The sequence below is a fragment of the Ranitomeya imitator genome, chromosome 7 (assembly GCF_032444005.1).
Source record: "Ranitomeya imitator isolate aRanImi1 chromosome 7, aRanImi1.pri, whole genome shotgun sequence".
NCBI lineage: Eukaryota > Metazoa > Chordata > Amphibia > Anura > Dendrobatidae > Ranitomeya > Ranitomeya imitator.
Genome location: NC_091288.1, coordinates 26,612,991 through 26,627,027, shown reverse-complemented (window position 1 = coordinate 26,627,027; position 14,037 = coordinate 26,612,991). Strand labels below are relative to the sequence as shown.

At 41.5% G+C, this 14,037-nt stretch overlaps 1 protein-coding gene and 1 long non-coding RNA gene across 2 annotated transcripts in view; one reads left to right on the top strand and one right to left on the bottom strand.

The window, feature by feature from the left end:
- Positions 1-10,205, bottom strand: part of LOC138644485 (protein mono-ADP-ribosyltransferase PARP15-like) — a 124,456-nt gene extending 114,251 nt beyond the window's left edge. The window contains exons 1-4 of the mRNA XM_069732906.1: positions 10,055-10,205; positions 2,895-3,062; positions 1,086-1,148; positions 220-393 (exon numbers count right to left, since the gene is read on the bottom strand). Of these exons, the coding sequence (XP_069589007.1) occupies positions 220-393; positions 1,086-1,148; positions 2,895-3,009 (352 nt within the window). The 5' untranslated portion in view covers positions 3,010-3,062; positions 10,055-10,205. The remainder of the gene's footprint in view (positions 1-219; positions 394-1,085; positions 1,149-2,894; positions 3,063-10,054) is intronic.
- The window catches only part of LOC138644486 (uncharacterized), a 41,317-nt gene extending 28,360 nt beyond the window's left edge, over positions 1-12,957 (top strand). The window contains exons 2-4 of the long non-coding RNA XR_011314619.1: positions 11,113-11,302; positions 11,406-11,561; positions 11,690-12,957. This is a non-coding gene — a long non-coding RNA (uncharacterized lncRNA). The remainder of the gene's footprint in view (positions 1-11,112; positions 11,303-11,405; positions 11,562-11,689) is intronic.
- The last annotated feature ends 1,080 nt before the right edge of the window (positions 12,958-14,037 follow it).

Here is a 14,037-nt window from a genome sequence, read left to right as displayed (position 1 = left end):
ATTTCAGTCAAACAGAAACCATGGGAGTGCCAGACCCAAAGCATTACCGGTGCCCAAATGGACCACACTGGCTTACAATGGGGTGTGTTGGGTTCCACTGATGTTATTTTGATTCATTACTTTTTTTCTGTCATGCTCCTTCAACACATATGAACAAAAGAGAAAAATACATTGACAGATGAATACGCTAATGTTTCAGCTTGAAAAAACATTACTTACCTGTTCCCATTGCTGGAAGACTTATAGTCGCCGCTTTGTTTTGATCACAGGCTTTAAGAGCTTTCATCACCGAGGCCACAATGTTATGTGATTGTACTTCAATTAGATGAATTATTTTGCGGCACTTCATATTTCCAGCTGAGGTCACAACGCAGCCTTCATTGGGGAGTTTAGCTGAAAAAAAGTAATTATTTCACAATTGTAAAAGCAAATAACAAAAATGATAAATCACTCATGATTTTATTTTTTATAGGGATCTATTGTCGCTAATCAAAATTCTGGTAGTGTCGGCAGATTATTTTATATGTGTGGTTGTCCACTGACAAATGAAGCGTGGAAAAGAGGAATCAGACATGTTGAATGTTCTTGATCGAATATCACAATTTATTTTATTTTTTTACAGCTGATAATTTAACATCAATCATCTCAGAATAGGATATGTCAAATGTACGTTATATGCTACGTGGGCTGTGCTATGTACTACATGGCTGTCCTATATACTACGTGGGCCTTGTTATGTACTACGTGGGCTGTGTTATATAATATGTGGCTGTGCTATATACTATATGGGCTGTTATATGCTAAGTGAGCTGTGCTATATACTACGTGGCTGTGTTATATGCTACGTGGGCTGTTATATACTACATGGCTGTGTTATATGCTACGTGGCTGTGTTATATACTACATGGGCTGTTCTATACTACATGGCTAGTGTATGTGCGATCATGAATCATGGTATGTGTTAAAGGGGGGGGCCCACTGAGACTTTCGCCCGGGGCCCTCAAAAACCTGGAGCCGGCCCTGGACCGAAGTATAATTTTTTTTTCGCACTAATAGGTAGTAATATAGAAGGCAAGCTGACATACCTAGACATTCACATTCTTCTTTTATGTTAGGACCTGCTGCATCAAAGATGGCTTTAGATACACCTAAAATAATATATAAAAAAAAGGATTTATATATGGCCATCATATTTCTTACAGCATTCTGAAAGAATGGCAATTTGTTGTCACCTATTAAACAGCTAATAAACTGTATCACCAGATTACAAAGTGCATTTATTATAAAATTGATCTTAAATTTGCTTAGACTGGTGTACCCTTCCAAGAAACTCCTTGTCAGAATGGCATAGTCCTTTGTGAAGGTTTAAAGGGACACTGTCACCTGAATTTGGAGGGAACAATCTTCAGCCATGGAGGCGGGGTTTTTGGGTGTTTGATTCACCCTTTCCTTACCCGCTGGCTGCAATATTGGATTGAAGTTCATTCTCTGTCCTCCGTAGTACATGCCTGCACAAGGCAATCTTTCCTTGCGCAGGCGTGTACTATGGAGGACAGAGAATGAACTTCAATCCGATATTGCAGCCAGCGGGTAAGGAAAGGGTGAATCAAACACCCAAAAACCCCGCCTCCATGGCTGAAGATTGTTCCCTCCAAATTCAGGTGACAGAGTCCCTTTAACCTCAATCTCTGCCCAGTTAGTCTGATTGACAGTGCCTCAGTAATAAGCTGCTGCTGAGATTTCACACTGCTCACTACAAGCTGCAGCTGTCAGTCAGGTTCATTAGTTCTCACCTTATAGTTTTACTCATAATATTCTCATTTCAAGATCAGGATTATAACATGGATTTTTAAAATAAGTACAGCAGCCTATTATTCAGGTCCAAGATGATAATGTATGCAGTTTGTTTTGTAATATATGATAAAAAATGGAATATGACCAAACCACACTTCCTGTTATTTTTTTATTTTGCAAAAATGGCTTCCATATCACAATGCGTAAAAGAATCAGTTGCCACATTTTGGCTTCTGCTTTTTTTGATTCGTTTATATATGATAATTGTAGTTTGGCAGTAATTCTTTTTAATACAAAGCACCTGTGTCTCATCCCTATTTTTTCCACTTGAAACCTATAGAAAGGTGTCAACCTTTTGCTAATGGCGAACCTCCACTCCAGTTACTATACTCTACTTATTTTCCAGGGGCCACATGTGGGAAGTAGCCACAGTATATAAGGCAAGTAGTAAGTTGCTCAGTATTATAAGGTGTTTGACCTAATAAAAAAAAGAATCAAGTTAATTTATTGTATCAGATCTACTTGCATGGATAGCTTGGTTCTATTGATTATCTCTGAATTAAGCCTGGTTCTATAGTGTAAGTGTTGTACAGGTAATGGGAAAGCTGATACATTCTGCCTGATTCCCGGCAGCATGTATCAGACACTGACTGCACAATTTCATCCAGGTTTGTCGGACTCAAACACTACATACTTTAAAAGCCCCTGGGGACCAAGCCGAACAGAAGAACACTGTAGTCAGACAGGCGGGTCCCCGACAGCTTCTCTCTTCCCTGCAACATACCGTAGGATTCATGTTGTAACCTCTTTCCCGCTCCAACCTAACTAAAATGAAAGTGCATACCTATGGCTCAAAATTCCTGAGGCCAAAGACCGTGCCCACCGTACCCTAGGAAAGCATTAATAAGATCTCTATGACTCTAAGCGATGGGGGAAGCTTTAAACATGTGGTCAGTGTTTAGATGTAATATCCAGTTAAATATCCAATTACATTTTTAGTGCAAAACTTGATATGTCCCCTATTATTTTCCACTATTAATGTTATGCATAAATAAATACAGCAGATCCAACAATTGTTATTGTTTGGTAAAGCTCCTTACCAGAACTGCGGTTAAACTTTGCATTTGTTAAATTTACTATGGCGTCTGTACTTTCACCGGTGATGTCCCCCTTTTTTAACTTCACGGAGGCTTCACACACCACTATGTTGCTCATGATTGCAGTTTTCTCCGAGATTTCAATTACTAGTTACTGCATTAAAACAATATCTGAAAGAGAATCAGAAGCTTTAAACGTCTCAGCAACTATATCAGATATCTCTATATTAAAAAAAGACACCCCCTCCAATTGGCCTCCAGAAAAATTGAAATACCTCGGAATACACTTATCGGCTGACCCTTCCTCTCTTTATAAACATAACTACATCCCCCTTTTAGCTAATCTACGTATAGACTTAAAAAAGTACGACCTACCATATCTATCTTGGATGGGTAGGATAAACGTCATAAAATCCTATATCTTTCCAAAAATCTTCTATATCATGAATATGATCCCTATAACTCTTCCCAACTCTTTTTTCCTTTCGATTAACCAATTGGTCTCCCAGTTTGTGTGGAAATATAAAAAAGCTAGACTTCCTCTAAAAATCCTCTCTCTACCCAGGGGCGAAGGTGGTCTGGGTCTACCTGACTTTCGCACCTACCACAAAGCAATCCACCTCGCTAGATGGATAAACTTAACAAAACCCAACCCAGATAACTTAACCACGCAACTTGAATTGTCCCTATTGGGGAAGGGAGCCGATCGTTATCTATGGACTTCCACTATCCCCCCGCACCAGAAATTTGACGACATAATTCTCAACACCTTATCTATCAGGCGCGCTCTTGTCCCTAACCACCCCCCTTTCTGCCTATTTCTTGACAAGATCCCACTCAAAGTTACTCCCTGGCTAACAGACCCCAAATACCAGGATGCCTTTGGCCTCTGGGACTCCATCCCTGATGTCACGATCTCCCAATTCTTATCCAAACAAGTTCCCTGCACTGACAATTGGCCATCTAATGCGACAAAACAACCCTCCAATCTCCTCCAGAAAATCCATATTCGCCATATCATGTCGAAACTCAATTTAATTGAGAGACCACCCCTCAAATGGTTATGGCTAGAACTCCTGATTAATTTGAAAGCGCCAATCACCAAATTGGTCTCTAAGCTATACGTAAATCTCCTTAAGTCCCCTAACCAATTTAAACCTCTATACCTCTCTTCCTGGGAGACAGAGTTGAGGATCACACTATCCCCCCGGGAAGCTCAACAGGTACTTGCCAACTCTCATGGGTTCTCCAGATGTATCTTATTACAAGAGAATGCGTTTAAAATTCTATCCAGGTGGTACAGAACCCCAGAGTGTCTATTTCACTTAGGGCTAGCAGACTCTCCGCTGTGCTGGAGATGCTCCCAGTCTATAGGGACTTTACTTCATATCTTTTGGCTCTGCCCGGGCCTAACACAATTTTGGACCGACATAAATAAATCTCTACAAAGTATGGGCCTAATGTCGCAAGACCTGAGCCCCCAGGATGTTTTACTTTCCCTCCCTTCCACTACTTTTAAACCAGGGAAACATGGACTGCTCCCCATTCTAGTTGCAGCTGCTAAACATTTGATCTCTACACACTGGATGCAATTAACTCCCCCAACGCTGAAAGAATGGACTTCAAAGGTCCAAGACCTCTTTCGCCTAGAAGAACTATCTAGTTGGGAAACTCGTTCCCACGAGAAATTTCAAAATTCTTGGCTTCCCTGGATTAAATTTTCCTCCCACCCTGGTGGTCCTGCCCACCCCCCCCCCCCCCCCCTTTGAGAATTTTCCTCACCGGTAAAGATATGTTTCGCTATGTGTAACTTCTGTTTTCTCCCTCTCCTTGCGGGTTCTGGGACGTGTCGCCGTGGCCGAAACCCCCCCCCCCCAAACTGGCTGTTTTTTGATTCATCGCCCGATTTGCCACAGACTCGAGCCTTCGGTCCTTCCTCACCTCTTGAAACGACTTAATTGCTTTCGTAAACTCCTACCGTCATACCCTACAGCCTTCATCTACTTTATATGTGCAATACCACATTTTTAGGCTATCCTTTTCTGGCCTGAACCAGTTTTGTTTGTTTTACTATGCTCACTATTTTTCCTTCCAGCAATACCCGTTTGGATTTCCTGTATTCTTTAGAGTTTTTATAATCTCCTGAATCAACATTTGTTTGGGATTTATGTGTGAGCTTCTCTGTTTCTTGATATTTGTTTTATGTTATTTGAAAACTTTAAATAAAGAATTTAAAAAAAAAAAAAAAAAAACAATATCTGAAAGAGCATGCACAACAAATAACATTAGCATGAACAGGAAAAAAATTTGTAAAATATATAAAGAAAAATGTCAAGTCTCACGATTTTGCAACCATATAGCATTGTATTATTGACTTATTGCTCTTACACTACTATGCAATCACGTTTGCCTTTTAGAAGTTTGTCCTCCCTCTCTTCCTGTAGCCCAGCTCTGATGTCAGTAATCCCGCTCTTCTTCCCCAGCCATGTTAAGAGGTTGATATCTGCACATCTCTATTTCAGAATCATCTTTTTATTTACTGCAACCACTACAACTGCTGTTACTGCAATTGCAGAATAGAAGAGTTCAGTTTGACAATAAAACTTCTGGAATCTTCCTACATGTCTCTGCAGTTGCGTAAAAAACAATCGGGTGAAATCACTTTGTCCGAGTACTGGTTAAATACAGACATCCATAAAAATGTTGTCTCGTGCTCCACACTCGCAGCCTAGTTATGGAGTCAGAATAGTAAAAAGACATCTTCCAGATACATCTGTTAATCCAGATTACAGCTTGTGTACAGGTAGAGCACAGACATAGAAGGTATGCTGTCAGAATGGAAGAAATGAACACTGTGTGTCTAAAGCCATCACAGCTCAGTCTCCTACAGCATAGATCCTGCTAGAATCCAGCAGTCCTACATCTGTATACAGATTAATTCTGTCTGTGAGGCGTCATGTCTGAAGAGAAAGGTACACTTTGCAAGGTTCACAATCAGATGAAGAAACTATGGATCTTAATCCACAGTCCAGTACGAAGGCTAAACACTACCAAGCTCACATGGAAAGTTACAGAAAACCTTGAAAGTGTGAAACATGATCATTCTTATAGTGTATCAGACTTATGGCAAAAATTGCTAAGAGACATTACCGCCATCTCTCAGCCTGCTTCTCATGGAATACCAACAGAGGGAGCTAGCTCTAGGACAACTGTGTGCAACTTATGACCTTTAGATAGAGATAAGCCAGGAATTTGTGAAAAAAGGTTTTAGTTATCAATGGGTTTTTTTTAGAAAAATCAAGTCTCTTTTCCTCAGTTTTCCTACTTTTGTGAGTTTATAAAAAATATTGCAGCGTATAAGACTAACAAACGTTTCCTATGGAGAACCCAGCAGCCCTGGATTATCTCCTCCTAAATATGAGAGTCCATGTTCTAACAACAGAAACCGCAAAGATTCAGTGGTAGGCTGGAGTCACACTAGCGATTTTAAAATTCGTTCGATTTTGTTCCTGCAAAATCGGACTAGTGTAATGCAAGTGTCATGCGTTTTTCATGCTAGTACAATCCGATTTTTCACACCTAGAATCCGATTTACATCCGATTGCAGTGCAATTGCTATCTGATTGCAATGCAATTTTAACATGAGCTTTTACATAGAGCAATTCTCTATACTGATCGCTTTCAAAGGAAATATTCTTAAACACACATAGATAGATATAAAAAGCTGGCCATTCAGCAGCCACGTACAGTAAAATCACCGCAGGACCTGGCAGGATAGAATAGATGGGCTACATACAGTATATACACATAGAATAGAAGGTATATAAAGATGTCAGTCACATATACAATTAGTACAGTGCGTGTGCAGCTTACTGTACATGTATTTACTTATTACAAGATTATTTTTCTGAAAAAAAAAAATGGCGTGGGCTCCAGCATAATTTTCTTAACCAGAAGAGGGAAAGCCGATGGCTGGGGGTAGATGTTTATAGCCTGGTAAAGGGGTAATACTCATGGAGCTTCTCAGGCTATTAATATCAGCTCACAACTGTATACTTAGCCTTTTCTGGCTAATAAAATGGGGGACCTCAGAAGAAAAACGTAGGGTCCCCCTATAATTAATAACCAGCAAAGGCTAGGCAGACAGTTGCGGGCTGATATTAATAGCCTAGGAAAGAGCCATGGATACTGCCCCCAAGGTAAAAATATCAACTCTCAGCCAAAAAAGAAAAGACGCATCTATAAGATGTGCTAATTCTGTCACTTAGCATCGCTCTTCCCACTTGCTGTGGTGGCAAGTGGGGTAATGGGGGGGTTGATGCCACCTTTGTATTGTCAGGTGACATCAAACCCAGAGGTTAGCAATGGAGAGGTGTAAATAAGATGCCCCCATTACTAACCCCATAGTCATATTGTATAAAAACACACACACACCCAGACTAAAGTCCTTTAATTGGAAGAATGACAGACTCCTTTAATCAATCTTAATTAAACCATACTTACGACATAACCCATTCCAGTGACACCATTATCCCCACATTTCAAATAATACAATCACTACTATATTAACTTTTCTGATGTATACAAAAATAAAATAAATATTACTTATTGAAGCCCCTGCGCTCAAAGCACTCTCTGCTCCATTCTAATCTTTGTTTTCAGGGTTGCAGTCCCATCTAGAACAAGTGGCCATCACAGCCTATTACTGGCTACCGCAGCCCGTTACTGGCCACTGCAGCCCATTACTGGCACGCCACAGTGATCTTGTTCCATTTAACTCAGTATCAACATTGAGACCTGTGATTGAAGTGTTGTAACCCCCCCCTTCCCCACACACACACACACACACACACACACACACACACACAAACAAACCAAACCGCACCTTACTTAACCTCACCGGGTCCATTGCTGCCCCGATCTCTGTTGTCTGTGTGCAATGGTGATTTAAGGTCAACAACACTGCAGCCAATCACTTTGCTCAGAGGCTTGTGCTGTCTATATTGGCGAAACTGCTGAGCTTTGCAATTGTCTCCAGTGCTGTTAACATGAAGTCGCCACTGCAGCTGATCAGAGACCGGGGAGGCATTGGAGACACTACATTGCCCTTGGGGAGGGTAAGTAAAGCATGGTTGTTTTTTTTTCTTTTGCAATGAAATGAGATGGCTAGAAAACTTTTTCTGAAAGGGGACAACCCTTATGAGATATAGTAGTAATATTTGCCCATAGTATTAGGACACTATTAGGCTGCCGTCACACTAGCAGTATTTGGTCAGTATTTTACATCAGTATTTGTAGCCAAAACCAGGAGAGGAACAAATAGAGTTAAAGTCTAATAGAAACATATGCACCACTTCTGTATTTATCACCCACTCCTGGTTTTGGCTTACAAATACTGATGTAAAATACTGACCAAATACTGCTAGTGTGATGGCAGCCTTAGAATGAAAGAGAAACAGAAACATCAGCTCACTGGGTGGAAAAATATCTCAAAAGTAGGGCGCGGTGCACAGAGGCCACAGGCCAATTCCTGAGTATATGAAGCATGAAAAAGGAAAAAAAATGCCAGCAACCAGAAAAGTAAGTACGGTAGATTAAAACATTAGATTAATTATAGTATGTAAAAATCCAAAGGGAAGATTAAAAATATATACAAAAGATAAGACACCGGGTCTACGCGTTTCGATACTAAGATGGTCATCTCGAAATGAGTAGACCCGGAGTCTCAGCTTTTGTATGTATTTTTAATTTCCCAGTTGTTTTTTTACATACTATAATAAATGCAATGTATTAATCTACTTATTTTTGCGGTTGCTGGCATTTTTTCTTCTATTCCAGTAGTCAGATACATAAATATAGGAAAACATTTTTTTTTTGCTGTCATGCTGATTGTACTGTATTTTCAGTGGATTAACAATTTATTATTTAAAATTTGTGTTTTCCACAGATTTGGTGCATAGCAGATTGGTAAAGCACCAATCCAGCAATTTATTTATTTTCAGCTCTGGAGTGGTGCTTTAAATCTAAGCCCGCAGAACCCCAGTCAAATACTCACACTCCAACATCTTCACATTACAGACTTGTATTGTAAAGTGACCTCCGCGCAGCTCCATGAAACACTGGAGCTGCGGCGAATATGGATGAAAACGCCGATTCCCAATATATTTAACTTATGTGGATTCTTATACTTTGGTACTTTGGGTGGTGTGGGATAGGACACATTATTATTGTGAGACCCACGCTCTGATGTTGCAGTTTGATGCATTTTTTAATTGATTTGAAATGCGTTTTGTTCATTGTAGCATGTAATTACATTTTTTATATTTTTCAGCTATCCTTTTTTTTAGATTGGATTGACTAGTGATTTTACTACGCCTCTTCTTGTTCTAATGATAGAGGCCCCGATTAATAATTTACAGTTTTTTTAAGTCACTTTTCTTTTTTTGTCTTGTTGTGTTCACTGATGTTTATTGTGCCAAGTTTTAAAAAATGGCGCACGCTGTTCATGAATTTGGTGCAAAGGGAAAAAAAGGCTTCTTTTCTGTCATTAATGATTTTTTTTTTGCTCAAAAAGTCACATCTTTCTCAACATGTCACAAGAGATGCGACTTTTGGGTAAAATGTATAAAACGACACCAGGGGAGAATTGGAATAGAGTTGCAATAAGTTTTACGACTTTTTATGAAGGTTGCAATTGATGAATCCGGTGAAGACATCAGGAATCGCTAAACTCTGCCCACAAAGTGGTTAAAAAAAAAACAGAACAGGCAAGCACATATAAAAGACTTCAAAACCAGACACAAATGGAATAATGAATCTGGTATAAACTAATAAAAAAGACACAAAACCTCACAAAAACAGGCACAAAGGCAATGATGAAGACTGTTTTGGGGTGTGACATGTTACCGACACATCTACCACTTGTTTGTTATACTTAAGATTATTACTATAACTTTTCTTTCCAAGTAATGTGAAAGTAGAAATTGCACCAGATCCCTGGTGCTTGAAGGAAAAGGAAGATCTCTGCCATATAATAAAACACCAGTAGGAGAAGGTGGGGTCTTTGTTACAGATTTTGAATTGGGACCAAGGGGCTTTATCCACTTAAACACTAAACATGACACATAGATTCCACAGTACGTCTTTATGAAATGTAAACTCACCTTGAGAACTGAGCAATGCTTCAGAGCCGGATGTTCTCCTTTACATATAAAGCGTAATGCTGGATACAGAGTCTCATAAAAGTTCCCAAAAGTGAAAGAGATTCTTTATGAAGATTTGCATTTTCATTTTCACTTTCTTCTTTAGGATAAAAATAGAAAAAAAACAGCGTTTATGCAAATTCAACAAGTAAAAAAACAAGTGAATGAGAACGATCTGCAATACTAGGCACTGTAAAGTTACTGCTTTAAGTCTGCTTTTATTAGTATAAAATGAAAGTGAAAAAAGGTTTTAGTTATCAATGGGTTTTTTAAGGTGTTTTCCGAGCTCAAGATACATTTCTGCGATAACTGTACAAAGTACACACTGTCAGAATCCCCCGCTATGATTAAGCACGATTGAGCGTTCACGTGACTGCAAGAATGTGATTTGTATACCTTCAGTCAGTCGCTGACTGGATTCTCATCTGCTTCTTTCAATGCTCTAATAAGAGCAGAGGATGGCACATGACCTCAGATATTCTACATATATTGGACCCAGCGAAATGGAACAATTTGCGATTTTGCTTCAGGCGAAAATGGCAACCACTATTTTATAAATTACGGAAGATTGCATCAGCCAGAGTTCACATGATCTTGGGCATGGTGAGGAGATGGGCTGCCCCATAATGTCTTGCAGCTATCACATCGCATGGTATGGCACACTTAAAGGGAACCTGTCATCTGAATTTGGCAGGTTCTTTTTTGGGTCTTTTATTAACCCCTTTTTTCCCGCTGGCCGCACACTGGTCGCGAAATCGACTTGCTGTTGATTCGCTTTCCTCCCTAGTTAACGCGTGCGCAGAGCAATCTTGCCTTGCGCACGCGCAGTATGCTTTGCCCAACTGCGGGCAAAGCCGAAAAAAACCATTAGTGTGCATGCGCCGGCGCACTATGCCCGGAACACAGCAAAATACTTCCGGGACATAGTGCACTGACGCATGCGCACTAATGGTTTTCAGCTTTGCCCGCAGTTGTTAATGTTAATGTCTCCTACATTAATGTCTTTATTTATTTTTTAGGTTCCAGAACGGGATGAGGACCTCATTGAAAAGCACCTCCTTATCTCACTGGTCCATGAGCGAACCCCGTTGTGGGACACCCGAGTTCCGCAGCACTCGGACGTGACGATCCGGCGGCTATGGAATGAGGTGGCCAAAGCGATGTGGGATGGCTGGGACAACGCCCCGACTCGGGTCCGAAATGCATTTTGTAAGTATTACAATGCAGTGTGATGCAGCAGTGACCTTGGCCGTGATCACACAACTGTGTGTGATGAGAGAGTTGTCTAACCGTTATTTACATTTTTCAATAGTGATCAAAGTCAAAACACATTGGCGTTCGATGAAGGATCGCTTCAACAAGGACCTTGTCAAGAGAGCCGGGTTCTCAGTGGTTCTGGAGCAAGGATCCGCAAATACAAATATCACCGAATCCTTGCATTTTTGAGACCGGTCCTTGACCAGAGAACGTAAGTATTTTTTTTGGTGTATTGGGTTGTGTTGTATTGCCTAAATCTGTATGTTTCTATTCCACAGGAGTTGGCGCTTAACTTTTGTAAATGTTTGGTATTATTTTTTTCTTCTTCTTTTTTCACAGCACATGGAGCAGCACTCTTGACCCTGGTTCTGGAGCTGTCCTTCATCAGACAGCCACGGACCCGTCCCAGCCATCCAGCAGCGCTGCAGCAAATGGGTCTACCACACAGACTGGAGACCAGGAAGCTGGTCCATCAGGTGTTCCCCTGTCCCAGTCCTCTGCCTCTGTCTCTTTTTTGGGGCTCTTCCCGGCAGCAGCAGAGAGCCTCGGACAGGTCACTCATTCCCGAGTTTTTGCACTTGAGCTCGGTCTTTCATGATGGACTCAAGGCGTTGGGTGACCGACTGGGTAGTGCCATAAACCATATTAATACACTTATCCAGGAGGTCACAAAAAGCCTTGACCAAGTGAACGCCGACATCCAGAGGCCAGCACATCAATTTTTTAATCAAATAGAAAAGGGCATGTCGGAACACCTTACTCCTGGTCTCCAGCTTAGTGTCATGCAGGCCTGCAATGCTGCTTACGTGCAGGCTATGCAGCAGAGTCGGTATTTTCAGTAGACAGTGGCAGCATATCCACCTGTGCCTACACTGTCACGCTTGAACTCAATGCCGAGCTCTGCTGCATACCACTGCACGGCCACCTCCATTCCAAGCACGGCCGGACACCACTACAGCACCACCACCATGCCGAGTGCTGTTGGACAGCCCACCACCACCACCATGACAACTGCTGCTCCTGCTTGGACCTCCTCCACTGCCACCACTATGCAGCAGCAGCACCCGGATCAGGACAGGTCGGCCACCATCACCAGGTCCCAGCTGCAGCAGCACCCGGATCCTGGCATGCTTTTCAGCACCAGCATGCAGCAGCAGCACCCAGACCCTGGAATGGCTTTCACCACCACCAGGATGCAGCAGCACCCGGACCCTGGCATGGCCTTTCCCACCACCACAACCATGCAGCAGCACACGGACCTTGACAGGTCGGCCACCACGATCAGGCCGCAACAAATGGCCCCACCAAGGCTCCCCAGACCGCAGCGCTGATCCCAAAAAGGGAAACAAAATAAAAAACAAAGGACGACTCAATTCCTCCCCCCTCACCTCCCAATATGTCTGTAATGTCAGGTTTGCCTCACCCTTCCAGTGTGTCTCTGCCCTCTCAGCATCAAGCCCCATCCCCGAACTCCCAGACCCCACTACCTTAATTGCCCCTTCTCCTGCCACCCCTGCGTCGTCCACAGTTAGCCAGGCCTCACAGCTACACCCACCCCATTTCGTCACTCTACCCCAAGCAGGCACAGTTAAATTAATTTTTTTGTTAAAAAATAAATAATAATGTTTTTTGCCCCCAATAATGTTTGGTTAATTTTGTATTTTGCCGCCGGCAACACACACCGTGCGCCGAATAAAACACTGCGCCGCACACTTTATTTTTTGGCCAACTCATAACTCCATTAGTTATTAAGTAGAACACTGCACCTTTGTGTGTTTGGTATAGAGCTATGAGGTGGCAATAAAAAACAAAATTACTTTTATTTTCTCCATAATCTCTTCAGTCTGATTAATTTTTGTCGCAGAATGAAGAGAAAATGGCGGTAATGCAAAGCAGAACTATACGCAACAGGTCATGTTTTAAAAAAAATAATTATTTATTACACCTGACCTGGTGAGTAGAGAACTGCCATGTATGACCTCCATTTTTTCTTCAGTGTACGTAATCTATTTCACACAAACGGAAGAGACGATGGAGGTCATACAAGGCATATGTATACTCACCTGGACATGTGTCAGAAATAGTGAATTCATGAGGCTGTTATTTGTGCATCATGAATTCATTATTTCTGACGCCTAACTTGATGAGTGGAGATCTGTTTTGTATGAAACCTCCATCGTCTCTTCAGTCTGCGTCCAATAGATACTGCAGAACAGAATCAGAATGTAATAATGTCAACTACCTTACCACTAGCAACCTAAGTGGTTTTTAGAGGAAATACATAGGAAAAAGTAAAACGGTGCTCCTTCCCTTCCGAGCTCTGCCGTGTGCCCAAACAGTGGTTTACCCCCACATATGGAGTATCAGCGTACTTTGGACAACAACTTTTGGGGTCCAATTTCTCCTGTTACCCTTGGGAAAACACAAAACTGGGGGCTAAAAAATCATTTTTGTGGGAAAAAAAAGATTTTTCATTTCCACGGCTCTGCGTTATAAATGTTAGTGAAACACTTGGGGGTTCAAAGTTCTCACAACACATCTAGATAAGTTCCTTGGGGGGTCTAGTTTCCAATATGGGGTCACTTGTGGGGGGTTTCTACTGTTTAGGTACATCAGGGGCTCTGCAAACGCAATGTGATGCCCGCAGACCATTCCATCAAAGTCTGCGTTCCAAAACTCCATTTCTT